A 24,827-nucleotide genomic window follows, 5' to 3' on the forward strand; every position below is an offset into this window, starting at 1 on the left:
AGGATGAGAACCCCGGTGGTCTGGGTGGAGTCTCCCGGGAGATTCCTGCACACTCTGCCCATAGACTCCTGGCCGCCAAGCCCACCTTCCACCGCACAAAAGCCCAGCAGAAATGCCTGGACATGCTTGACCCCCCGCCCCAGGTTGAGGCTCTGTTTGTCCCTCTGCTGTTTGACAGTAGGAAGGTGGATCGGCCCTGCCTACAGGGAGCTTATGAAAAACAGGGAGCTTATGAAAAAGGCCCAGGCCGGGGCTGGACTCCAGACCACTTAGATCAGAATTTCTGATTTTATGCTTTGGAAAGGTGGCTCCAGGGGTGGAGAATACTTGAATGAGTTGGAGGCTAAGGCTCTAGAAACTCCAGTGCTCTGTGGTGGTGAGTCATGCAAAGCTGCCATCCACGTGTGCTATGGGCCAGTGACCGGAAAGGCCCTCAGTGCCCCACCTGGAGCCCAGGATGCTCTACGTTCTCTGGCCAGGGGGAGGGGTCTCTCGGGAGCAGCCCCCTCAGGTCACGGGTTGGAGGGCTGCCTCGGGGCTGTTTTCCGGTGCTCCTGGGTACTTTCTGGAGAAGCTGCGCAGGGCTGTGGGTGTGGAAGGTGGGAACACCATGACCCGGGTTCCCCGTGCAGAGGACGTAACTAGCCCCGTGGTACAAACTGGTACAGGCTTAGTCTGAGTCATGGGGATAGGTGACTGTTTTCCAGACCCTCTGTCTCTGCCCCAGGGAAATAATTTTGTATGCAGTCCAACACTGAGTACAGGGGTCAGGGCTTATAAAAACCCTGAAGTAGCCCCAAATTACATACATAACATGCCTGTCAAAAAGGAGGTGCTCAGGTCACTTCAGCACCTGGCAAGCTCTAGCTGTAGCATCCCAGGTTGTGTTTGAAATTAAGGACGACAGGTGGGAAAAAGAACTGTGGAAATGATGGGAGAGCCAAGGACCAAGGCTGCCTGGAAGCATCTTATGCAGGCTTGACACTACTCAGGGTCACTTGCAAGAAGAGAGGCGGGACCCTTGGGTACTGAACTGAAACACACAGGATTCCAGGGTAGGAGGTGTTGGCCGGGCCATCCGTTACCAAGGTGATGCTCCCCAAGCTGTCTCTGTCGCAGACGGTGACAAACACCTTCCGGTCGGCCAACGTCCAGATCCAAAGCCAGGACCAGAGGCTGCTGACACTGTTGCTGGACAAGGACAGTTGCCGCGCGTACAGGGATGTGGCCAGGTGAGGCTGGGCTCCGTGCCCCTGGGGCAAAGCTGCCTGGCTGCCGGCCCCGCCCCTGCTCTTGCCTGAGCCCTGAACGCCTTGTTGGGGTGGATCGTGGGCCAGGCAGGTATCCCTGATGGGTGTGGACTCAGGTGATGACTTAAATCCAGGAAGAAGAGCAAATGACGGCTGACCTTGGGCAGTAGCTGAAATTCAGTTCTCCCGAGATTCTCCTACAAATGCTCAGCCCGCAGCCCTCCCGATCCAACCTCCTGTGCTGGCACTGCCCCCAACACAGGCTGCCCTTCTGTGGCAGCTACGACCCAGTTAACACGACACTTACTGGTGTCCCCTAGGGAGGTGTTTTTGGGTCAGGCAGGCGCACAGGGTGACCCGTTCAGGCGTATCCTCCTCTCTGTGCGTTCGCCCCAGGCTCAGGGTACCCTTTCTCCTTCTGACTCTTCCTCTTCCCTCTGCGGAGCCCCCTTGTCTATACCCGACAGTAAAGGGGCTACGGTCAAAAGGCCCAGGCAGATCTGACCCCTGAGATGGGTCTCCCGAGCTGGCCTCTCTCCGCCCACAGGTTCGAGGTTGCTCCCTGCCCAGAGCCGTGTTCTGGGGCCCAGAAATCCAAGGTGCTGGGACTCAGCTCACACCAGGAGGAGATAGAAAGGACCAAAGCCAAGGCCAAGCCCCTTCGAATGCCCATCAACACGTTCTCTGGCATCGTCCAGTGAGCCCAAAGGGGCTGCAGAATCGCTGAGTCTGAGAGCAGAGGGCCCGAGAGGAAGGATACACTACCCCACCTGCCCCAAACACTCACAGCAACGACTAGAACAAGGCTCCCTGGGGCGGCCTCCAGCCACATCTGAAAGCCAGCAAGTCCCAGGAGCACAGGGAGCTGGCCGTGGCGGGTGCGGTGGGGCAGAGCCCACACGAAGGGCCGAGGAGGCCCTGGCCAAGCTGTGCGCATGAAGCCCAGCTCCTTGCACCTGTGTCCACTCCTTCGTTGATTTCCAATCCCTGCCTCTCCCACTCAAGCTCCCCACCCGGCCCTTAAAACCAAGGTGAGAGCTGCTGTCCCGTGGCCTGGGGCCCCGTGGCCTGGGGCAAACAGGACGTGGGCAGCGGCAGCCCCTCCCACCCAGTCTGTTCCCTTCCCTCTAGCGGGCCACTGCCCACCTCGCCCACTCCCAGGCGGGCGTCCCTCCCGGTTGAGAGGAAATGTCAGATTCAATAAATGCACACTAAAGTCTTTCTGCTCTCATCTATATCGAGCAATACTTGTGTTTTAGTAGAGAGCAGAGGCACTACGTAGTCTAACCTAATGACTCTGCGTAGGCCCAGGTAAGAGCTCGGTGAAACATTCACTGGTGTGTTCTGTCCACCTGCCCGGCCCCCTCCTCGTTCGCGTTCACTGAGGGCCTCCTGATCAGAGATGTCCCCAGAACCGAGGTGGGAATGCAGGCTCATTTCAGAGGAGCCAGAGATTAAAGACATCAAAATTCTTGGCTTTTGAGTCCAGATGTTAAGTCCATACCCATCCCCTGGGCAATCCCAGGGGATGGTGGCAGTGGGATGGAAGAGTCCCTTCCAAGTTCGGGACCCAAGAGTGGAGAGGTAAGCACTTCACTTTTGGCCTTATTGCCCTGGGAGTGGGGGCAGGTCTCAGAGCACGTTCTCAGAGCCTAGGGGCATGGTGTAAGAGGGGCTGCCTGGGGGCCTAGGCAGATGGGCCCAAGAGCAAGCTTAAAGAGAGTCCCCGCGCCTCTGTGGGCACGGGAAGCAGGTACGGTTTTCCCCAGGTAGTTGAAAGCAAACAAGCCCAAGGTAATAGGTGCAGCCGTGAGTGGCTACAGGGACCACAGAACCTAAAGCCTGGATGTGGACCGCAGGCACCTTGATGGACACTACGTGGCGAAATCCCTGCCCCTCAGTGGCGATCCACCCTGGACAGGTGAAGACCGAGCAGTTGATGGATGTGCGGTCCTCCACCGAAGCTGCCCCTGCGGAGCCCGGGGAGGACAGGGACTAGGGACAGCCCTGAATGTAACGGAGATGGTTTTAAACAGGAAGTGACTGATATCACTGAATTTGAGTGAGTTTATCTGAACATGGCTAGACTTTCTTTTTCTGTCATTGGGGTTATGTAAATTGATTCATATCAATTTGGGCAACAAGTACTAGGTTCGTGAAATAAACAGCTGCAGGGTTTACCAGCTGTTAGAGTTAGGTGAGGGCTCTGGGCCTTCTCCCCCAACAATCTCTCCACCAGCTTACAAAGAAAGTACGTCATAGACCAAATTCTGCCGCCCACTCAGATATGCATCCCCACCCCCAGTCAAATTAGGTGCTCCGAACAAACCTTGCTTGAAACCTTCACGCAAGGACACTGGGTGGCTGGACACTGTAAAGTGTCCATCTCAAAGTAAAGTCTTCCCTTCCAAAGGGTCTGGACTGCTGGAATCTCCGGATTCTTAATCCTGTTCACCAAGGGAGGAGATGCCTCCAAAAATTATAAACAACCCATGTGACTTGGACACCACGAATTTCACCAGCGAAATTTTGCCAATATCTCTCGGGATGATTAACGAATCCACTTCCGTTGATCTGAGATCATTAACGTGCTTATATTCACTGCCTCTGGAGTGTGACTTGGATGAAGTGTTAGCTAACCACCTCTGGCGTGTGTATTCCCCACATGGACAACTAAGCGCTCTCAGGTGTCGATTAAAGCGATCCAGTACGTGCATAACGTTGGCCGGGGGTGGGGCTGAGGGTGGGTGCCGCACGGGGCTGCCTGGAGGAGCTGCCGTCTCAAGACCACCCTCAGCTGTCAGTCCCTCTCGGGGGATTGTCTCCACTGAAGAAAACCGTGTCACCTAAGGTCGTGCCTCTTCCAGAGGCAGCTCACATCCAATCAAACAGTTCTAGGCCCTGGGGACAAAAATAGCACTTGATTCCAATGGAGACAGACAATCAACAAGATAGACCCGTGAAACAGAAACCGGTAGTGTGTCTGACAGCGATGCGTACCACGGAGGAAAACAAGCAGGGAAGGGGAGAGTGTGAGTCTGGGGAGGGGGCGGGGTTTGTCAGCGAGGGTAGACAGGGACGGTCCCTGAGGGAAACAGGGTCGTCCTTGATGGGGGGCCCATGAGCAAAGACCTAAAGAACACGGGGCAGGGGCGCATATCATGAGTTCCACTCTCGCGCCTCCCCAGCCAAGTTTTACTTGCCTGAAGCAGTTCAGGGATCTAACTCAGCACCGTGGGCTACGCGGGGGCCCTGGGGGTGGCCTCGAGCGCACCCAGCAGGCCTCAGCCCGCGACCCTCCTGCACCTGCGCACGTCTGGCTGGTGCGGCGGCGAAGGCCGTGGGGCGTGGCAGGTGCGGCCCGCAGGTGCGCCGGCACCGCCCCTTAGGGGCGGTGCCCTCCGGGCGGGGCCACTTCCGGGTCGGTGGCCGGACGTGGGGCAGTGGGCGGCCGTTGACCCGGTGACCGCGGCGCCGCCGGAGGCTGGAGCTGCCGTGCGGCTCGCTCCCGCCTCCCTTCAAGGGACATGGCGCCGCGCCCGCCCCGCGCCCCGCCGCGCCCTCCGTCCGCCCGGGTCTGACAGAGCCGGGCAGCCATGAGCGCCAACCCCCAGTGGGACACCAGCAGGGCGCTGGGGGTGGCCAGGTTCTTCCATCTGGTGTGCGGGGTCCGGGATGCCTGCGTGACCCCGTTCCTGACCCTCTACCTGCGGCAGCTGGGCTTGGCCGCGCCCTGGGTGGGCATCCTCATGGGAACCAAGCACCTGATCGCAGCCTTCTGGGCTCCCTTCTGTGCCTTCCTGGCCAAAAGCTACCAGAAGCGGAGGGTGCTTCTGATAGGCTCGCTGCTCGGCTCGGTGGGAGCCAGCCTGTTGATGGTCCTGGTGCCGCCCTTGGACAGAGACCCAGGGTACCGCTCGTGTAACGGAAGCCACAGTGTGACCGCCACGGTCCCACCACCGGCGGTCGCACTCACCGTGAACGTCACCTCCGCCCCCGAGCCAGCTCCGAACTACCCAGCGCCCAGCCTCCCAGCCGAGAGGAGTACTGGGGTCGGCCCAGGCGATGGCTTCAGAGAAGGGCCTGGGGAAAGTGGCCAAGAACCTTTCAGTCGTCTGCCCAGCTCCTTTGTGGGCTCCTTCCAAGGAACCAGGACCACATCCCGAGTTCTCCTCCATCCTATTACTTCAAGAGTGAAAGATACTCCCCAGGAAGGTGCTTTTAGGGTGGTCAGTCCTGCCCGTCCTTTGCTTGCTGGGGGTACGGCGTTGGCAAGTCCGGCCAACCAGTCGGCAGCCAGGGGGATGGCGGGGGCCCTCGACCTCTCCTCGGAAGGGTTGCGGTGGACTTTCATCCTCTCCCTGGGCTCCATGGTGGTCTGGGAGCTGCTGACATCCCCTGTGGAGCAGGTGGCCGATGACAGCCTTTATGAATACCTGGATTTTGTGGACGCCACTGACGGCTACGGAAGCCTGTGGATCTGGAGGCTGCTGGGCATGTCGGCAGGCGTGTGCGGCATCTCAGCCTTGGTGGGGCAGCTGGACTGCTTCCTGATGACAAATGGCCACCGGGGTGTAGTGCACTTCTACGGCTACTCACTGGTCAGCACCCTGGCTTTACTGGTGAGCATTGCCTTTCCCGTCCCCGTCTGCAGGCGGTGGGAGCCCAGCTACAAAATGGTCAAAGCCCTGTCTCTCATAGGCGGTGACCCCCGCCTCATCACCCTCGCCCTCACTGTCTTCTTGATAGGAACTGCCACCAGCACCGTGCAGAACTTCCTGTTCTGGCACATGAAAGACCACGAGAGCACCGAACCAGTCATGGGCGTCTCAGTGGCCCTGGGCTTGCTGGGGGAAATTCTACTTCATCCTCTCAAAACTCCGTTGCTTAGGAAGCTGTCCAGGGTGGGCACGGTGGGGCTAGGGCTGGGCTGCCTGGCGGGGCAGCTTCTGTATTTCTCTTTCCTCTGGAGCTGGTGGTCTGTCCTCCCCGCTCAGCTCTTGAGCGCCGTCAGCCACGGGGCTCTGTGGTGGGCAGTCGGGGCCTCCATAGAGTATCTGGCCACTCCCGGAACAGAGAGGCCTCTGAGTGCCATGTTCCGAGACCACTTTTACGGGGTCGGGGCCAGCCTGGGCAGCTTTGTGGGGGGCTTCGTGGTGATGCACTTCAGCTTAGCTGTGCTCTACCAGTCCTGCTGTGTGGTCCTGTTGCTCTGGCTGGCCTTGTTCCTGTCCATCCAGTCCAGACTGCCCCAGGAGCGGACAATCAACTACTCTAAGCTGCTGGCCGTGGAGGCCAGTGACACGAGTGATTCTGAGCAGGGGACCGAACGGGACTGGCTTGTGAAGGCCATGAGAGACGAGCACTCAGACTGGAGGGGCTGAGAGACAGTCAGGATGCGCTGATCTGGGGAGGAGCCAAAGGGATGGACAGCACTTAGCCTGCTGGGGACAAACCCCACGAGTCCTGCCAGGAGTGCAGGGAGCCTGGGAGACAAAAGCATGTCTGTGCCAAAGCCCCACGGGAGCATCTCATCGCATGATTTTCTTTACTTTTGTAGTAAAAGGAGATTTAACTTTTGGCTGTTCAGTCTTTTTAAAATAATGGAGCAAGAATACATTTGCTAAAAAACAAAAAATTTCCCTTTGTGGTCACTCTTTTTTGGCGTATGCGGTTTGCAAGAGCTTTGCGTGGTGCTGTTGATTTCAGCCACGACTGAACTGCTCAGGTGAAACCGACGGGGCTGGGAAGGCAATGGAACTGCAGGACTCAGTCGGCGGAGGGGGCAGCAGGCTTCGATGAGTCATGCACATTCCTGTGGATCTTAAGGCTTGAGCCCGAGCTGATAAAAGCCATGCCGTGGGCAGGTAAGGATGGTCATGAGAACCGAAACTCTTCTCTCTGTCTCTCTCTCTCTCTCTCTCCACTAATGTACAGTGCCCACAGTCACACCCAGGGACTTAAGTCTCCAATAAGAGAAAATGATGGGAAGTGTAATGTGTGTTTGGGGGGATAGGGGGTGGAGGTGAACAGGTTTTCATTCTTACTCTCAGATGTGTGCGTCACCAAAATGGGGTCCTTAGACTCGTCTTCCATGCTTAGATGAGGGCAAGAGCCGTTTCGCGTCCTCTGGACTCCCATTTTGCAGGCTCCACCTCTCAAGAGCACATGGAGACTTTCTGCGTCTGCTCCGTGAGGGTGCGGCAGCCTCCTTAGGGCTAGGATGCTAGTACCTGTGCCATTGGACCTCCCACAGCAAACCTATGAATAAATCAAAGTTGTTCACTGCATTTTACAAGCAAGAAAACAGAGTCTTAGGAAAGTCACACATTGGGTCACTGTCGGAAACACCTCCAGAGCCCTGATCTCCTTCCCGCAAATCTGGTGCATTTTCCGCTATGCCAGTAGTTCCCAAGGCTGGATTCAGACACCAACCACAAATTCGGGGGTCCCCAGGGCTACCCTCACTTCTGACCAACTGGCTACAAATTTGGGGTTCCCACTTTCCCCCTCAGGTTCAATAATTCGCTAGAATGACTCACAGGACCTATGAAGGTACTACACGAATGATTACAGTTTTATTGTAGCTAAAAGAAGAGACACATAGAGTGAGGCCTGGAGGGTCCCAAACGTGGAGTAGCCATGTCCTCTCTCCACGGAGTCGGAATCCACCACCTCTGAGCCACGGATGTGCGCAAATACACGGAGCATCGCCATCCCGGGAGACTCTGGCATCTGTGGTCTCCATTACATCAGCATATGGTTCATTGAGTCATTGGTCTGAGACTCAATCTTCAGCCCCTGTCCCCTTCAGTCCCAACAGAAGTCAGGCCGTTGTCACATGGCTCAAAGCCCCAAACTTCTATTTAAACATGTGGTTGGTCTTTCTGGCACAGCAGTCCCTCCCCAGTTATCTCATTAGCATTAGGGTCCCTCACTAGTTACTTCATTAACATAAACCAGGGGCCCTCCCGGAGTCACGCATTAGCATAAACACGGGTGTGGTCCAGAGAGACCCACCAAAAATAACAAAGACACTCTTACAACTCAGGCTGCCTTCCAGGAACCAGGGACAAGGGGCAGCCCGCAGGCCCAACAGAAAACACATACACAGAACAAGACAAGCTGAATGTCAAGTGAGAAGTTCAAACAGTGTTTCAGGAAGTGTGGGGCAGGCGTGATGGTTGAATGCTGGGCGAAAACCTCATGGAGATGATGAAATAGGCCTGCATATTGAAGGAAGGATCGGGTCACAAAGACTTAGACCTCAGAGGAGTGACTTTTACGCTAGTAACTAGCCACTAGATCGGTTCAGCATCATAAAGTTAAAAGCAAAGGAAATCCTTAGCTCGCAGCCTCATGGCTATCAGAGATACTGAGTTCTAACACATCTTAGTTCCGGCTAAGAGGAAAGTAAATATTGGATGAGCCATTAACCTTTCTGCTCAGCCTTACTTAAACCTTCATTTCCCAGGTGAGTTTGCAGAAAACTTGATCCTAGCAGGGAGGGGGGTGGGGGCATTAAAAAAGAATTCTGTGCCAAACAATTTAAGAAATTATGTAAATGACGTCACCTCTTAGAAACTTACAATACGTATTAGCAATGAAAGATTCTGGAAAGCCCTATAACCAACAAATTTGTTTAACTTTGTTGGCCCTGTAATTCCCCTGACATAACACGTATCACAACCTTCTTCCAGGTACACAAATCAGTATCTTTCAGAGCTAGTGTTCCCTAGAAGAGGCTTGGAAAACACCAATGTTGGTCGTTTTCTGTGTGACCTTTGTGACTCAGGGACACATCTGGGCTCCCACACCCAGACTGGCAAGAATCGAGGGTATCTGTGCTACAAAGCTACCTCATTAAGTCAGAGCTTCCACTCATTTTACAGGTGAAGCAACTAAGGCTCAGAAGGTTAAAACTCAAAACCAGATCTGTTTGAGCCCATCTGCTCAAGCTGTGTGTTGAAACTGGCTCGGATAAGTGGAGAGGCTGTTCTACAAGGGTAGCGGGTGATAACCAGGCAGGGGCGTGGCGGGGACAAGACACTAAACTTGCTTGTGGATTTTGTATGAGGAGTTGTGGAAAACAGGCTGGAGACATGGGTTGGAGTCAGACTGTGGACACCCTCAATATCACCCTAAGGGAAAGGGAATTCACACAGGTTCAACCATGCCCGCCCCCTCTGTGCCTGACACCTGCACATGTCACACTCATAATTCTCACCACACAGATGCTCGTTTTACAGCAGGGGAAACTGAGGCTCAGAGAGGTTAACCGACTTAGCTGCTCAGGGTCATGACTATTGGATGGTGGAACATAGCTTGGACCCGGATCTGACCACTGCCAGTCTCAGGGTCCTTCCTCTGAATATTCACGCTGCTTCCCGGAAGTGAAGATTTTACCAGCCAGCTGAGAGGCACTGAAAGCTTATACTCTGTCTTGCGGGTTGCACTGTGAACAACGGGTCTGGGTTGTGGGAGCTCCATCAGGGCTGGGACGTCTGTTTTGGACAGACCATTGCAATTGTCTGGGCAGGAAGGGGGCTGCATCTCAGAAGCATGTGATGATCTAATGATGTGACAACGTATGTGCCACGGATTGAATTGTGTCCCCTCCAAAGTCATATGTTGAAGCCCAACTGCCAATGTGATGGTATTTGGAGATAGGGCATTTGGGAGGTAATTAGGGTTAAATGAGGTCATAGGGTGGGGCCCTAATCCGATGGGATTGGTGTCTTTATAAGAGGAAAAGGAGACACCTGAGAGCTTTCTCTCCCTCTCCCTCCCTCCCTCCATCTCTCCCTCCCTCTTTCTTTCTCTCTCTCTCTCCCTCTCTCTCCACCAGTGCAAGAAGAAAGGCCGTGTGAGGACACATCAAGAAGGCCACTGTCTCCAAGCCAGGAAGAGAGGCCTCACCAGAAATTGAATTTGCCAGCAATTTGACCACGGACTTCTAGCCTCCAGAACTGTGAGAAAATAAATGTCTGTGGTTTAAACCACCCAGCCCATGGTATTTTATTATGGCAGCCGGAGAAGACTAGTGCAGTATGCAAGGGAGTTTCAGAGATGGAATCAACAATATAGCCCTTGGTTATTGATTGACTAACGATGTGGAGGTTAGGGAAGAAGGAGATATCAAGGATCACAGATGATTTTGCAATTTTGAACCCATGTGATGAGGGAAAAAGTCTGTAGAAATGGCAGAGTCCAGAATGACAGAAAACCAGTGCCTATATCATAAAAATGAAAGACAATACAGAAAAGACATTACTCCTAAGCCTGCTAGGTCCCTTCCACAATGGATGACTGCCACCGAGACCAGGGATATGGCTGTTTGGTGATACTTGTGATGTGGGGCAGAGCAGAAGACATTTCCAAAATCAGAGGGCTTTTCCAGAGCAATGTTCAGGAAACCTGACTCTCTTTTCAAGTCTGGTTGGGAAATAGCTTGGAGACATGAGTTTGGACTGGACTGCAGTTCCTCTGGACCCTGGGAGCCTGTGATCTGTGATGGGAGGGTGATGTGGTGAGGTGCCTTCTGTTACAGAAGTGAAGCTTAAGATGTGACCCCTCGGGCAAACCACTTACCCTTGCAAGGTCTCACCTTCCAAGTCTGAAAAACAAGGGCCTTGGCCTCCATGATCTTCCAAATGGTGCCGTTTGATTGGACATGATCCGTTCCTTTGAGCCTCGGCCCTTCTCACCCGGCAGAACGGCATGGCGTCCTGGAACCCGAGGGATGGACTGAATGAATGTTTATTTCCTTCCCTGAACCTGGCACTGTGCCCCTGGTCTGCTGTGCAGCGTGGCCACATGGAGCCCCAAGTCCCAGCCCTAGACTGACCCTCTGCCCTCAAAACCAGGGCTCCAGGGGAGTGATGGGATGAACCCGAGGGGCAGTCCCTGGGGGCTGGAATTGCGAGCCTGTGGTTGGGGGTCTGCGGTGGAAGGGGGAGCCCCAGGCAGGCACCTTTAGCTCAGGGAACTCCCTCCTAGCGGCCTCCGAATTCCCGCTCTGCACATGTCAACCATCATAGGCTGCAACCTTGGACTCCTGCATCCCCTCTACCCTGTGCCAGGGATGAGGGCATCCTCTCGGGCCAGAGAGGCCATTTTCTACCTCCACATGGAGTGCGAGGGCCATAAGCTGAGGGCCAGGAGCTGGGACCGCGGAGAACAAACCAGGACCGGAAGGGAGGAAGGGAGTCGGCCCGCAATTCAGAAGTGTTCCACCAGGGGGCACCAAACACACGGGGAAACACCCGCCTGGCTTCCTTTGGCAAACATGGGCCCGGGCCCTTCCCAAAGCTCCAGTTCAGGGTGAGGCCAGCTCCCTGAGGACCCTTTAGATCTTGAAGCTGGGAACTACAGCGGAAAAAAAAAAAAAAACAGCGAGGATCAGGTGCCACTGTTGAACTGGCTTTGAGTGAGAGATAGGACTCCTCCGGGAGAAGGACTTGGGAGCGGGGATGCTGCAGGGTTTGCAGTGGACTTGGCAGGTAAGAGACACGGGTACCAGCGGCCCTGCCAGCTCAGAGCAGCCGCTGGTATTTCTTCCTGAGGAGACAAGCTACCCTTACGCTGCTTTGGTCTTGGTCAGGGTGGGTGGGAGTCCCTGTAAGTGTGAAAGAAACAGGACAAATGGCTGCATGTACCACTTGAAGGTCCCAGGGCTGATGGGGGCCATATGGGGTCAGAGCCTTGATAGGAATAGCGTCAGCTTCACAGGTCCTCACCTCCTGCTTCTCAGCCCCCATCCGTCCAACCCTGGCTGCCCCTCGAGTCTCACCTGTTTATATTTGGGTGCCTGCAGTGAGGGCCTCACCAGCGTTTACCAACTACCCTGTTTTCACCAGCCTTCACCCCCTACCGATGGAAAAAGATGGGAGGATTTGTCACCTTTGGGAAAATCCTGAGACCCTCTGATACCGCCATGATACGACCTTTCTCTCTGGGAGCAGATGGCATCGACAAACTGCCTCTGTTGTTCTTCACAAGATATATTAAAACCTGTGTGCCCTTTTCCCAGAAAAGAGACTAGACTTCCAGTAAGGAGAGAATCTTTTTTTTTTAATTAATTAATTTAGTTAGTAAGTTTTGGCTGTGTTGAGTCTTCATTGCTGTGCGCGGGCTTTCTCAAGTTAGGGCGAGCGGGGGCTACTCTTTGTTGCGGTGCATGGGCTTCTCATTGCCGTGGCTTCTCTAGTTGTGGAGCACGGGCTCTAGGCTCGCAGGCTTCAGGAGTTGTGGCACGTGGGCTCAGGAGTTGTGGCATGCGGGCTTAGTTGCTCTGTGGCATGTGGGATCTTCCCGGACCAGGGCTTGAACCCGTGTCCGTCCCCTGTATTGGCAGACGGATTCTTAACCACTGTGCCACCAGGGAAGCCCCAGGAGAGAATCTTTTGCTTGGAGGTTGTAGAGGCTTTCAAGGTTTCCATTGGAGAATAGTGAGATGCTTGCCCTCCGTGGGGTGAATTAGGTGAGAGAGCTATGGTTGGGTGGTGTCACTACTGAATCTGCCATAAATAATGGCCACGGGGGGCCACCATTTCTAAGGAAAGTTGTGAGAGGGATCTGAATGCCTTCCCCCCTCACAACAGCTGCCACCATGCCAGTTGTGGGCAGCAAACCTACCTGGCTGTGTCTGTCTCAGGGGCTGGTGAGCCAGACCAGCTCGGGCGCTTAGGATATTTAAAGAAATACTGTCTTCCACAGAGGGGGTAATATCTGAATATGCTTGGCATTTTCTTGGATAGAGACTAAAGAAGCCTTTAGAAAACAAAACCATTTTTTAAAATGAACTCTTCTGTGTTACCTGGTGCCCAGAAATCTTTGCCTTACTACAATCAAAGGAATCTAAGCAAGGTGACCTGGGAGAGGAGAGAAGAGATACCGGGTACCATTACTACATCCAAACTGGGGCCCACCACCAGCATCATGACGTCCACCAGTGGAAACATGATGGGGTTTACAGGTGGAGGACAAAGTTTGCAAACAGGCACGTGTAGCATCAAAGCATACAATCAACAGAGCAAAAGGCAACCTATGGAATGGGAGAGAATATTTGCAAATCCTACAGCAGACAAGGGGTTAATATCCAGTATAAAGAACGAACTCCTACAACTTAACAACAAAAAACAAACAACCCAATTATAAATATAGGCAAAGGACTTGAATAGACATTTCTCCTAAGAGGATATACAAATGGCCAACAAACACATGAAAAGATGCACCGCGTTTATAATCATTAGGGAAACGCAAACCGAAACCATGATGAGATACCCATTGTGGATGGCGGCTATCAAAAAAACAAAAACAAAAAAACAAAAGACCAGAAACAAAAAACCCAGAAAATAACAGGTGTTGACAAAGATATGGAGAAATCGGAACCCTTGTACACTGTTAGAGGAAACGAAAAATCCTGCCTTTTTCTGAACATACATCTCATGAGGAAGCCTGTAACTTAGCTGCACCTGCACCAGCACAGGATGACTGCCTCACCTTTTTCTTATTTCCAATCCCCTTTCCCCACGCTCCCCACACCTCAGACCACCCTGCTTCTTTATCCCATAAATACCTCGAGGCCCTTGCCTTCAAGGAGGTGGAGCTTAGATCAGTTCTCCCGTCTCCCGGCCTCGTGAATAAACCCTTTCTCTGGTGCAAACCTCAGCGTCTCAGCGTTTGGCTCGCTGCTTGTCGGGCAAACAAACCTGGCTTGGTGACAACGTGAGGTACCTACAGTGGTCAAACTCATACAGACAGAAAGTAGAACGGTTGTTACCAGGGCTGGGGGCAGGGGGAAATGGGAGGTGGTGTTTTGGGTTTTAGTTGGTGGTTATAGGGTTTTAGGGTTTTAGTTTTCCAAGATGAAGGAGTCTGGAGGTTGGTTGCACAACCATGTGAATGGATTTGACGCTACTGAACTGTATACTTACAAATGTTTGAGATGGTCAATTTTACGTTTCACCACAATTAAAAAAAATTTGTTTTAAAAAGAGGCAGGCCGGGGCTTCCCTGGTGGCGCAGTGGTTAAGAATTCCCCTGTCAATGCAGGGGACACGGGTTCGAGCCCTGGTCCGGGAAGATCCCACATGCCGCGGAGCAACTAAGTCCGTGCACCACAACTACTGAGCCTGCGCTCTAGAGCCCGCGAGCCACAACTACTGAAGGCCTTGCACCTACAGCCCGTGCTCTGCAACAGGAGAAGCTACCGCAATGAGAAGCCCGCGCACCGCAATGAAGAGTAGCCCCTGCTCAGCGCGACTAGAGAAAGCCTGCGCGCAGCAACGAAGACCCAACGCAGCCTAAAATAAATAAATTAAATAAATAAAAATAAAAAAAGAGGCAGGCCTAATGGAGGAAGGCTCTGTCTCTTCCTGAGTTAGCTCTTGGAGCTGAGGGTTCTAGGGTAGGGAGCAGGGGTCCAGCTTTGCACCTTTAGCGCTAAGAGAGCTTGAGGTTCCCCTGGGGGGGGGGGGGTGGATATTGCCTCCTTCCTTCAGCAAAGAAGCTGCTACTTTGTTCTCCAGCTACCAAAAGACTTAGCAAGGCCCAAGCAATTGTAGGGCCAGCAGAGCCATTCTTCTCCACGCTGTGAGCACTTTGAACTGTTTGGGAAATGAAAGGATTTCAGGGGACTCACAGCCTGGCTACACTTATCTCCAGGGCTGTGAGCCAGGATCATGCCTTGCATTTTCAAAAGTATTTTCCTTCCAAGATATTCAAGTTGTCGTCTGTGACCTTTGGTTCCAACTATAATTTTAGCCAAGGTTAAATCAAAGCGTTTGAAGCTCGCAGCTCATATTTCCACAATATACTCTGTAAAGTGTTCTGTCTGGTGTCCTGTCTTTTTTCTTTTTTTAAGAATTTTTATTTTATATTGGACTATAGTTGATTTACAATGTTGTGTTAGTTTCAGATGTACAGCAAAGTGATTCAGTTACATGTACACATATATCTATTCTTTTTCCGATCCTTTTCCCATATAGGTTATTACAGAGTATTGAGTAGAGTTCCCTGTGCTATACAGCAGGTCCTTGTTGCTTTTCTATTTCATAATAATGTGTATATGTTAATCCCAACCTCTTAATTTATCCCTCCCCTGCCACCTCTCCCCTTTGGTAACCAGAAGTTTGTTTTCTGAGTCTGTGAGTTTGTTTCTGATTTGTAAATAAGTTCATTTGTGTCCTTTTTTTTAAGATTCCACATATATTCCACATATAAGTGATAGTGTATGATATTTGTCTTTCTCTGTCTGACTGGCTTCACTTAGTATGATAATCTCTAGCTCCATCCATGTTGCAGCAAGTGACATGATTTCATTCCTTTTCAGAGCTGAGTAATACTCCATTGTATATATGTACCACAACTTCTTTATCTGTTCCTCTGTTGATGGACATTTAGGTTGCTTTCATGTCTTGGCTATTGTAAATAGTGCTACAATGAACATTGGGGTGCATGTATCTTTTTGAATTATGGTTTTCTGTGGATATATCCCCAGGAGTGGGATTGCTAGATCATATAGTAGCTCTATTTTTAGTTTTTTAAGGAACCTCCATACTGTTCTCCATAGTGGCTGTATCAATTTACATTCCCACCAACAGTGTAGGAGAGTCCCCTTTTCTCCACACCCTCTCCAGCATTTATTGTTTGTAGACTTTTTGACGATAGCCATCCTGACCGGTGTGAAGTGATACCACATTGTAGTTTTGATTTGCATTTCCCTAATAATCCTGTCTTTTTTCTTCTTGTTCTGTAGGAATGTCTTCTACATTCTAGATATTCACCCTTTGTTGATTTTCATGCAGAAAATATCTCTGTTCAGTCTGTCACAATCTTTTAACTTTGGTGTCCTTTTTTGAACAGGAAGCCTTGATTTGTGATGTAATCAAACTTAAAAATTTTTCCCCTTACAATTTGTTTTGAGGATCGTGTTTAAGTGTCTACTACCCCTGACTACCAGGTTACAAAGATATGTCTTACATTTTTCAATATTAGATCCACAGTTTTAGTCTCTCACATTAAGGTCTTTAATCCATTTGGGGTTTCCTTCACATATGCTTAAGATAGGCACCCACCTTTATATTTCTCCATCTAGCCAATTGTTAAAATACCATATATTAAACAGCCCACCTTTTCCTCCACTGATTTATGGTACTGCCTCTGTATACCTAGACCTGCCTTTGAGTTCTCTGTTTAGTTTCTTTAATCTATTTATTCCTGCACAATGTCACACTGTTTTTAGCACTTGGCTTTGTAATATGTCTCAGTATTCAGTGTGTCCTTCCTCTTTGCTCTTCTTTTTCAAGTTTCATTTCCCCTTATAAATTTGGAGTTAGTTTGCACCATCTCCACCCAAAGTCTGGAATTTTTATTGGAATTACATTGAATTTGTACATTAATTTGGAGGAATTTGGCATCTTTACAATTGCTAAGTCACATTATCCATGAATATGGTATATCTCTCCATTTGTTCAGGTCTTTTTTATATCCTTTAATAAAGTTTTAAATTTTACTTCAAAAAGATCTTATGTAGTTTTCATTATATAAGATCATAAATACTTGATAGTTTCTGATGCTATTGTGAAAGGTAATTTTATTTTCTCTTATATTTTCAATTGGTATTGACTACTGCTGTCAAAACAAACCCTATTGGTTATTGTATGCAGGGCACCATCTCCAGTTATCTTGCTGAACCCTCTTTTTAGTTCTCTGTCTCTTGACTCAGTTGGGTTTGCTATGTAAAAGAGCATGTCATCTGCAACTAACATCAGTTTTGTCTTTACCCTGTTGACACGTGAACATTTTGTTGTCAGTGGTGATGGTGGTGATGAGGTTCATTGTCTTGGTTAGTGAGGACTTCTAATGCCATACTGAATAGTTATGGTTAAATAACCATATTTGTTTTGTTCCAGACCTTGAAAAGAATGTATCTAAAGGTTTAAGTATGATGTTTGCTGAAGGTTTTATTAAGTTAAAGAAACTCCCTTTTTTTCCTAGTTTTCTAACATTTCATCATAAACTATGTCAAGAATTTCCTGCATGTATGGAGAAGATGAGGTGATTTTTCTTCTCTACTCCATTTGTGTGATGAATTTTACATCAATATATCAATACTTTGGATTTTTAACTACCCATGAAATCTTAGATAGCCCCTATCTGATCCTGATAAGTTATGATTTTTAAAAACACACCATTGAATTTGGCTGGCCAATATTTAATTGATTTGTTAATTAATTAATTAATTTTGCATTAATGTTCACTTTGTTTTCTTTCACTTTCCTTAATCAGTTTTGTCATTATGGTTATACTAGCCTCTAAAATAAGTAAAGCAGCTTTCCCTCTCTCTTATGTTTTCTATCGTATGGGACAACTTGTATAAGACAAACCTCAATAAATGGTAAAAACTGGTTGTGCTTGAAGGTCCGTAGAACAGGGGTTCTTTTGTACATCCAAGCGTTTATACACTTAGTTTTCTATTTGGTCATATGAAATTTTACATTTTTCTAGAAATTTATCCTTTTTACCCAAGTTTTCAGATGCATTGGTGTATAATTATTGAGGCAGAAACTTCTGCTCGCCTACCCAATATCCATTCTTCTCTCTTCTTCACCCAAATCGTGTTCCTGGCAGCAACTGTGTTCCAGTGACATGTTTAGCTTCCCAGATACCCTTGCAGGTGGGGAAAGCAAAAACTTTCCCAGACACAGGTTCCACCTCCTACATAAGCTTCATCCCCTCCTCTTCCCCTTTCCTTAGAGGAGAAACAGCCATCTTGCAGCCATAAGGCAAGAAACATGAGCAAGAAAATCCCACACTCAGCTGAACACAGTCCTTTTTGCTTAGTTACTCTTTTCTGAAGTTTGCATTTAGTGTTTCTAAAGGACCTGTGTTTGGTCTTGTTAATTTTTTTTTTTTTGCGGTACGCGGGCCTCTCACTGTTGTGGCCTCTCCCGTTGCGGAGCACAGGCTCCGGTCGCGCAGGCTCAGCGGCCATGGCTCACGGGCCCAGCCGCTCCGCGGCATGTGGGATCTTCCACGAACCCGTGTCCCCTGCATCGGCAGGTAGACTCTCAACCACTGCGCCACCAGGGCAGCCTGAGGTACTTTTAAAAAAAAATGCTTTCAAGGGAGATCAACTTCTAGAACAGTGAAGTGAGGATCTTGGTGAACCACTCTCCCATAAAAACAACAAAAACACTGGTAATACAACTAAAGTCAACCATCTGAGTGCTCTAGAAATGTACCAAGGCCACTGACTGAACTGAAAGTTATCTATCCAAGAGAAACTACTGAACTTCAACAAGACAGTGGTGTCCAGCCCTCTGTCCCTCCCCAGCTTGGTGGGCCAGTAGCCATGAAAAGTTAGCAGTCTCAAAGCTGATGGAGAAGTCTGATTTCTCTTGGAGTTCTGTTAAAAGCCCATTCCTAGAGCACAGTCAATATTTTTTCCAAGTTAGAAGCTACCTTAAAAATCTCCATTCCCAAGGTGTTATGGCTATTCGATTTGACTCGCAGTTGGGGGTGGCGGGGGGAGGGAAGGTGGTATCCCTAGGGCATTACCAAAAACAATAGCAATCTTCTAATAATATCTCAGCTGCCTAAGGTGGTGATTTTGGTTGGAACAAACAGAAGCCTGGCCAACAACCACAAAAGTTTTAAAGGAAGCCCTGGAGAACTAGAAAACCACAGGGAACTTTGAAAAGCTCCACCATATTCCTAGGGATCTAGAAGGCTGGGCACATGCACGTGGTTAGGAAAGGCCTTTGGAAAAAGGCTGCAGGCACTCACCTCTGACTGACCTTTAGGCCCTGTGTACTCAGGAAGTGAAAGCTAAGTCTGTTCTGTTAACTGCCTGAAGTTTGAATGTGTGTCTTCAGACACAGATCTCCTTGTCAAAGGGTAGAAGACATACAAGCAAGGCATTTAGCGAAATCTTTAGACCGATCATCGGCTTACCGCTAAATTATACTGAACCAGGAGTGAACCCTAGGAAACCAGACTTTAAAATACGAAGTTAAAAAAAGGGGGGGGGGTGATGCGTAACAGAGAACTCAAGTGCTGTACCCTTCAGGGAATACAGAATCTATAGAATTAATTGAGGAAAGTCACTAACAAGCAGCAACTAGAAAAACAATAACAAAAAAACAGCAGCAACAACAAATCTGGGGAGAAAGAATCTGATTTCAAGTTGTTACAATATATTCTTTTAAATATCTAATTTCTGACAAAAATTTACAAGACATGCAAAGAAACAGAAAAATTTGCCACATAATAGTAAAGTAAACAGCCGGCAGAAAATATCTCTGAGAGGGCACAAAGGTTTAATTTAGTAGACAAAGACTTTAAACCAGCTGCTACAAATATGTTTAAAGACCTAAAGAATACCATGCCTAAAGAATTAAAGTATGACAACAATGTCTCACCACATAGAGACGATCAATAACAACAACAAAAACAGAAATTACAAAGAAGAATCAAATAGAAATTCTGGAGTTCAAAAGCATAGTTACTGAAATGAAAAATTTGCTAAAGGGTCTCAATAGCAAATCTGGGCTGTAAGAAGAAAGAATCAGCAACTTCAAGGTAGGTGAATAGAAATGATCCAGTCTAAGGAATAAAAATGAACAGAGCCTCAGAGACCTATAGGATATCATTCAGCATACTAACACACGCATAATAGGAGTCCCAGAAGGAGAAGAGAAAAATAAAGGAAAACAAGAATAGTTTTAAACATAATGACTAAAATCTTCCCAAATTTGATGAAAAGAATTAGTTTTGTTGTACTATGTATAGGTGTGGTTGAGTTTTTGGTTTTTGGGGTTTGTTTGTTTTTTGTTTTCTCCTTCTTAGATATGAACTTTTTTCAATTTGAGTTCTCTTCTGGAAATTCTTGGTCATTTTTTTTCTTCAAATATTTCATCCTTCTCCATTTTCTTCTTTTTTTTTTTTTTTTTACATCTTTATTGGAGTATAATTGCTTTACAATGGTGTGTTAGTTTCTGCTTTATAACAAAGTGAATCAGCTATACATAAACATATGTTCCCATATCTCTTCCCTCTTGCATCTCCCTCCTACCCTCCCTATCCCACCCCTCTAGGTGGTCACAAAGCACCGAGCTGATCTCCCTGTGCTATGCGGCTGCTTCCCACTAGCTATCTATTTTACGTTTGCTAGTGTATATATGTCCATGCCACTCTCTCGCTTTGTCACAGCTTACCCTTCCCCCTCCCCACGTTTTTTTCTTCTTATAAAATTTCCATTACTACTTTAGATCTTCTATTTTTACTTCAATCCTCTGTATCTTAGCTTATTTTCCATATCTTTCTGATGCCTTCTGGGAGAGTTGCTAAAAATGGTCTTCCACCTACTAATTGCTCTTTGTCTATATGCATCTGCTCTTCAATGCATCCATTAAGTACTTCTCTCAGTTTTCGTATCCAGCACGTCCTTTGAATTCGTTCATCCTTTATGCTTGCTTCCAGCTTCATGTTTCTCATATCTTCCCTCCTCTCTCTGAGTATATTTGTTATGTTTATTTTAAATGCTTATTCCTTTAATCCATTCGTTCTCTTTCCCTTGGTACAGGGAAACAGGTTCTTCTGTCTGTTGCCTTTCTTTTATAAGTTACCCTCCTCAGACATCCCATTATTTTCCCCTCTGAACTCATGTGTCCTTGGAACCACCAATGACCTTGGCCTGGCGGTGTGTACTTGGGCAGTCAGAGAGTCTCTGTATTGCTGTCTGAAAGCAACCACTCCCCCTTCCCTCTCCCAACCAGGCAATATTCTTTCTCAGTAAATCTTCTGGAACCTCCTCCCCAGACATTGCTCTTTTCCAGGGGCTACCTCCCTCTTGCAACTCTCTGTCCCTTGAAAGAGGGAACATTTAAGTGTGTCCAGCCTGAGTGCCCCTGTATCTGCTCCAAGGCTGCCTCCCCCTCACCTCACTGCTCCGGGCTGGTATCACACTGGCACTGGGCTAATGCTATTTTCTTGCCAAACAGTGGAAATACGGTGTGCAGTGATCTTCCCAGCAATGTAAAGGAGAGATATGGCATGGTCCGAGCCCCTCCGACTTTTTTTTTCTTTTTCTTTTGGTATCTGGCCCTCTTCTGCTCTAGGCTACCATTAGAGAGAGAGAGAGAGAGGGAGAGCGAGAGAGAGGGAGGGAGGGAGAGAGAGAGAGAGAAATCCAACCACTTTCTGTTTCCCTAGGGTTTTCTTCTTAGTTTTTATGTTCGGTTCTGGTATCCCTCAACCTCCCTCCCATCTCTGCAGCATCTCAGGACAGGAGCAAAGAACCTCTCCTGGTTTGCAATCTTGTGGGAAACCTGAAATCAGCTTCATGTGTTGTGGCTGAAGATGAATTTTAATCTCCAAGCCTCCATTCTTTTCTTCTCTGTAATGAGAAGTTTGGAACAAATGATCTCAAGTTGTCCTAGCTCTAAAATTCTGTGATTCCATGCAGTACACGCAGAGGCGGCAGGTAAGAGACATTGAGATATTTTAAGACCACACAATTTCCAAGGTGATATAGAGAGATAATGGGGGGGACACCCAACGAGAGAGGGTTATTAACGAAAATGAATGTCAAGTTAGAGGGTGGAATGTCAATCAAGTTTCAAGGAATGAGAAGGGGAGGGTATTGACAGAGAAAGAGAAAGGTGTCACAAGAGAAAGGGAAAACCACTGATTGGAAAACGGTTTGGAGGAGAATCAGCAAATGTTGAGAATGACAAATGCAATTAACCCACCATGGGAGCAGATGCCATCTTTTCTTTCTAATTTATTAGGAAATATTTCTGACTTACCAATAGTACACAGAATAACATAATGAACACTTGTGTGCCCAGTGCCCAATCTAAAGTATTACTCACGACCAATATATAGCAACCTTCTCTCCACCATCACCAAGAGGTAGTAGCCATTATCCTAATTCAGCGTTTATCATTCTCAGTGGTTCTTTATACTTTTACTTCATATATGTATGCAAGGCAATATTTCGTCTTTGAAAAATCAGTTTTCATGTTTGAAGACAGAAGTATGATGACTATGTATTGAAATACTTGTTTGAGGTTAAAAAAAAAAAAGTGTCAATGCTGAAGGAGTCCCAGGAGAGGGGAATAATAAAATAGATGGAATAACTTGGATCAGAGCATGAGAAACTTCTTTCTGCTCATTAGGTCTCTCCAAGGCGATGACACAGTGACTGGCAGAAGCTCCCGTAGCTGGACTGAGAGTGTTGGCCCCCTTCCTGATGGAGAGAGCCACACTCCTAGGACATCAAGAGCAGAAGGAAAGGGATGGTTTCAGCTGCTGCCTAGCAGAGCCGTTCATTTGGATCAGTGGTAGTTCACTTCTCAGAAACACCAGCGTTGGGAAATCAGGCATCAGAACACAGCAGGGAGTCATTTATCATTTCAGAGACAAGCCCAGGAGCAGGCTGGGGTTTGGGGCCAGGCACCAAGGTCAGAGTTGGCCCATGACTATTCATTGAGATGAATACAACCAAGGTTCTGCCTCATCCTTTCCCTGTAAGAAGCCCTTGAAACTGCCTCTGAAGGGGCCTGTCATCCTCAGCCTCAGCAGACTGCCGAAAGGGAATAAGAGAACCATTCTGTGAAAAGATGGCTGGGGTCAGGGAGGCCCTGGCTTTGCACGATCCTACTAGTGACAACCCAACTGGGCCATCTGTAGACAACCCAACCCTGCTGGGTACATCACTCAGCCCTAAACCCTGCTGCAACAAACAGATTAAAAACACACTCCCACTAAGTATAAACGCACTCGACACTAAGTATAATTTGCATCGACACTAAATATAATTTTGGGGGAAAAAATGTGAGAGGATTTTTGTAAACACACTTTTGAATTTTTGTCTATAAATAACTCATTTAATTCGCAATTTGCTTTGATTTTTTTCCAAAAATCTGTGCATAATTGGGAATTTTTGAGAAATGAAGAAATCAAATCCACAGATTACTTTCAAATGTGTGAAACACTGTATGAATGCTAAAATTAACACTTCATGAAGTTGGAATACCATGTTTGTATGCATTTAATTAAACATTTATTCTTTATTTTTCATTCTGTATTCTCGAGCCAACAATCATTTCCAGGCTTCAAACATTGTCGCAAGCTCTTGAAAAGCTCATAGACCCTGGGCCCTGGGCCCACAGGGCCTGGAGGATAAACAACCCAGCTGGGGAGATTTTATGGGAGGTGCCTGGGTCTGTGGGCCTTGATTGGCTCCTTTGTCCCAACTCCCTACTCCTCCCTACTCATGGTCACTTGTGGTGGTAGTAGGGGCAGCATCTTGAAGACAACATTCTCAGATGTAGTCACCAGAGTTTATTTCCTATTTTCTCCCCCAATCACCGTAAGACTGGGAACCTTGTTTTGTTCACTGCTGTACCCCCAGCCTAGAATAGTGTCAGGCACATCACAGATACTCAACGTAAGTATTTGTTGAATGCATGCTCATTTCTGGGAAATGGGATTGGATGCTGGATCAATAGGGCTCCAGCTGTATCAATTTTGTTTGAATGATGGACAGTGAGAATATATTCACTCATTACCCTTCTAATTCAAAAATAACATATTTTCACAATGAGATATCACTTCATACCCATCAGGATAGCTTCTTTCAAAAAACCCCAGAAATAACAGGTGTTGGTAAGGATGTGGAGAAATTGTAACTCCTGTGCTCTGCTGGTGGGGATGTTACATGGTACAGCCGATATGGAAAACAGTGTGATGGTTCCTCAAAACTGAAAATAGAACTACCATATCAATCATTCCAGCAATCCCTCTTCTGGGTATATACCCAAAGGAAATGAAATGAGTACCTCAAAGAGATATCCGTACTCTTATGCTAATTGCAACATAAACACAGTAGTCAAGATATGGAAACAACCTAAGTGTCCGTCAGCCAACGAATGGGTATAGAAGATGTGGTGTATATGTGAACGACGGAATATTATTCAGCCTTCAAAAAGGAAGGAGATCCTGCCTTTTGCAACAACATGGGTGAACCTCAAGGACACTACACCACATGAAGCAAGCCGGGCACTGAAAGATAAAAACAGCATGATCTAACGGATATATGGAACCTAAAACAGTGGAATACAGAGGAGCAGAGAGTAGAATGGTGGTTCGAGCAGTGGGGATCTGAGGGGAGTAGGGAGATGTTGATCTAAAGGTACAAAGTTGCAGCTGTGTGGGATGAATAAGCCTAGAGATCTAGCATACAGCATGACGACTATAGTTAATAATACTGTCTTGAACGCCGGAAACTTGCTAAGAGAGTAGATTTCAGGTGCTCTCACCAGACACACAAAAAATGGTAACTATATGAGGTAGCTACGTTAATTAGCTTGACTGTGGTTACCATTTTCACTATGTAGATGTATATCAAATCATCGTGTTGTGCTCCCTAAGTATATACGATTCTTACTTGAAAAATAAAATAAATTTGTATATATTTTTCTTTTTTCCAAATAATCAGCTAGTTACCCCAATACCATTTGTTTAATAATCCACACTTTCTCCACTGGTTGAATGCCACATTAG

General features: G+C 48.2%; 2 protein-coding genes across 2 annotated transcripts in view; both read left to right on the forward strand.

The window, feature by feature from the left end:
- PIK3R6 (phosphoinositide-3-kinase regulatory subunit 6) overlaps positions 1 to 2,591 on the forward strand; it is a 48,572-nt gene extending 45,981 nt beyond the window's left edge. The window contains exons 20-21 of the mRNA XM_079904987.1: positions 1,120 to 1,232; positions 1,798 to 2,591. Coding sequence (XP_079761113.1) covers positions 1,120 to 1,232; positions 1,798 to 1,951 — 267 coding nt within the window. The 3' untranslated portion in view covers positions 1,952 to 2,591. The remainder of the gene's footprint in view (positions 1 to 1,119; positions 1,233 to 1,797) is intronic.
- Positions 2,592 to 2,968: 377 nt separating this feature from the next.
- Positions 2,969 to 10,288, forward strand: MFSD6L (major facilitator superfamily domain containing 6 like). Its single transcript, XM_079904986.1, has 2 exons — positions 2,969 to 7,117; positions 10,099 to 10,288. The coding sequence occupies exon 1, from the start codon at positions 4,847 to 4,849 to the stop codon at positions 6,632 to 6,634; it is 1,788 nt and encodes a 595-aa protein (XP_079761112.1). The 5' UTR covers positions 2,969 to 4,846; the 3' UTR covers positions 6,635 to 7,117; positions 10,099 to 10,288.
- Positions 10,289 to 24,827: the final 14,539 nt, after the last annotated feature.

Source organism: Stenella coeruleoalba (assembly GCF_951394435.1).
Source record: "Stenella coeruleoalba genome assembly, chromosome: 19".
In the NCBI taxonomy this organism is placed as follows: domain Eukaryota; kingdom Metazoa; phylum Chordata; class Mammalia; order Artiodactyla; family Delphinidae; genus Stenella; species Stenella coeruleoalba.

What these genes read in the sequence shown, in the direction of transcription:
- MFSD6L (XM_079904986.1), top strand. Translation starts at nt 4,847, where the DNA reads ATGAGCGCCAACCCCCAGTGGGACACCAGCAGGGCGCTGGGGGTGGCC.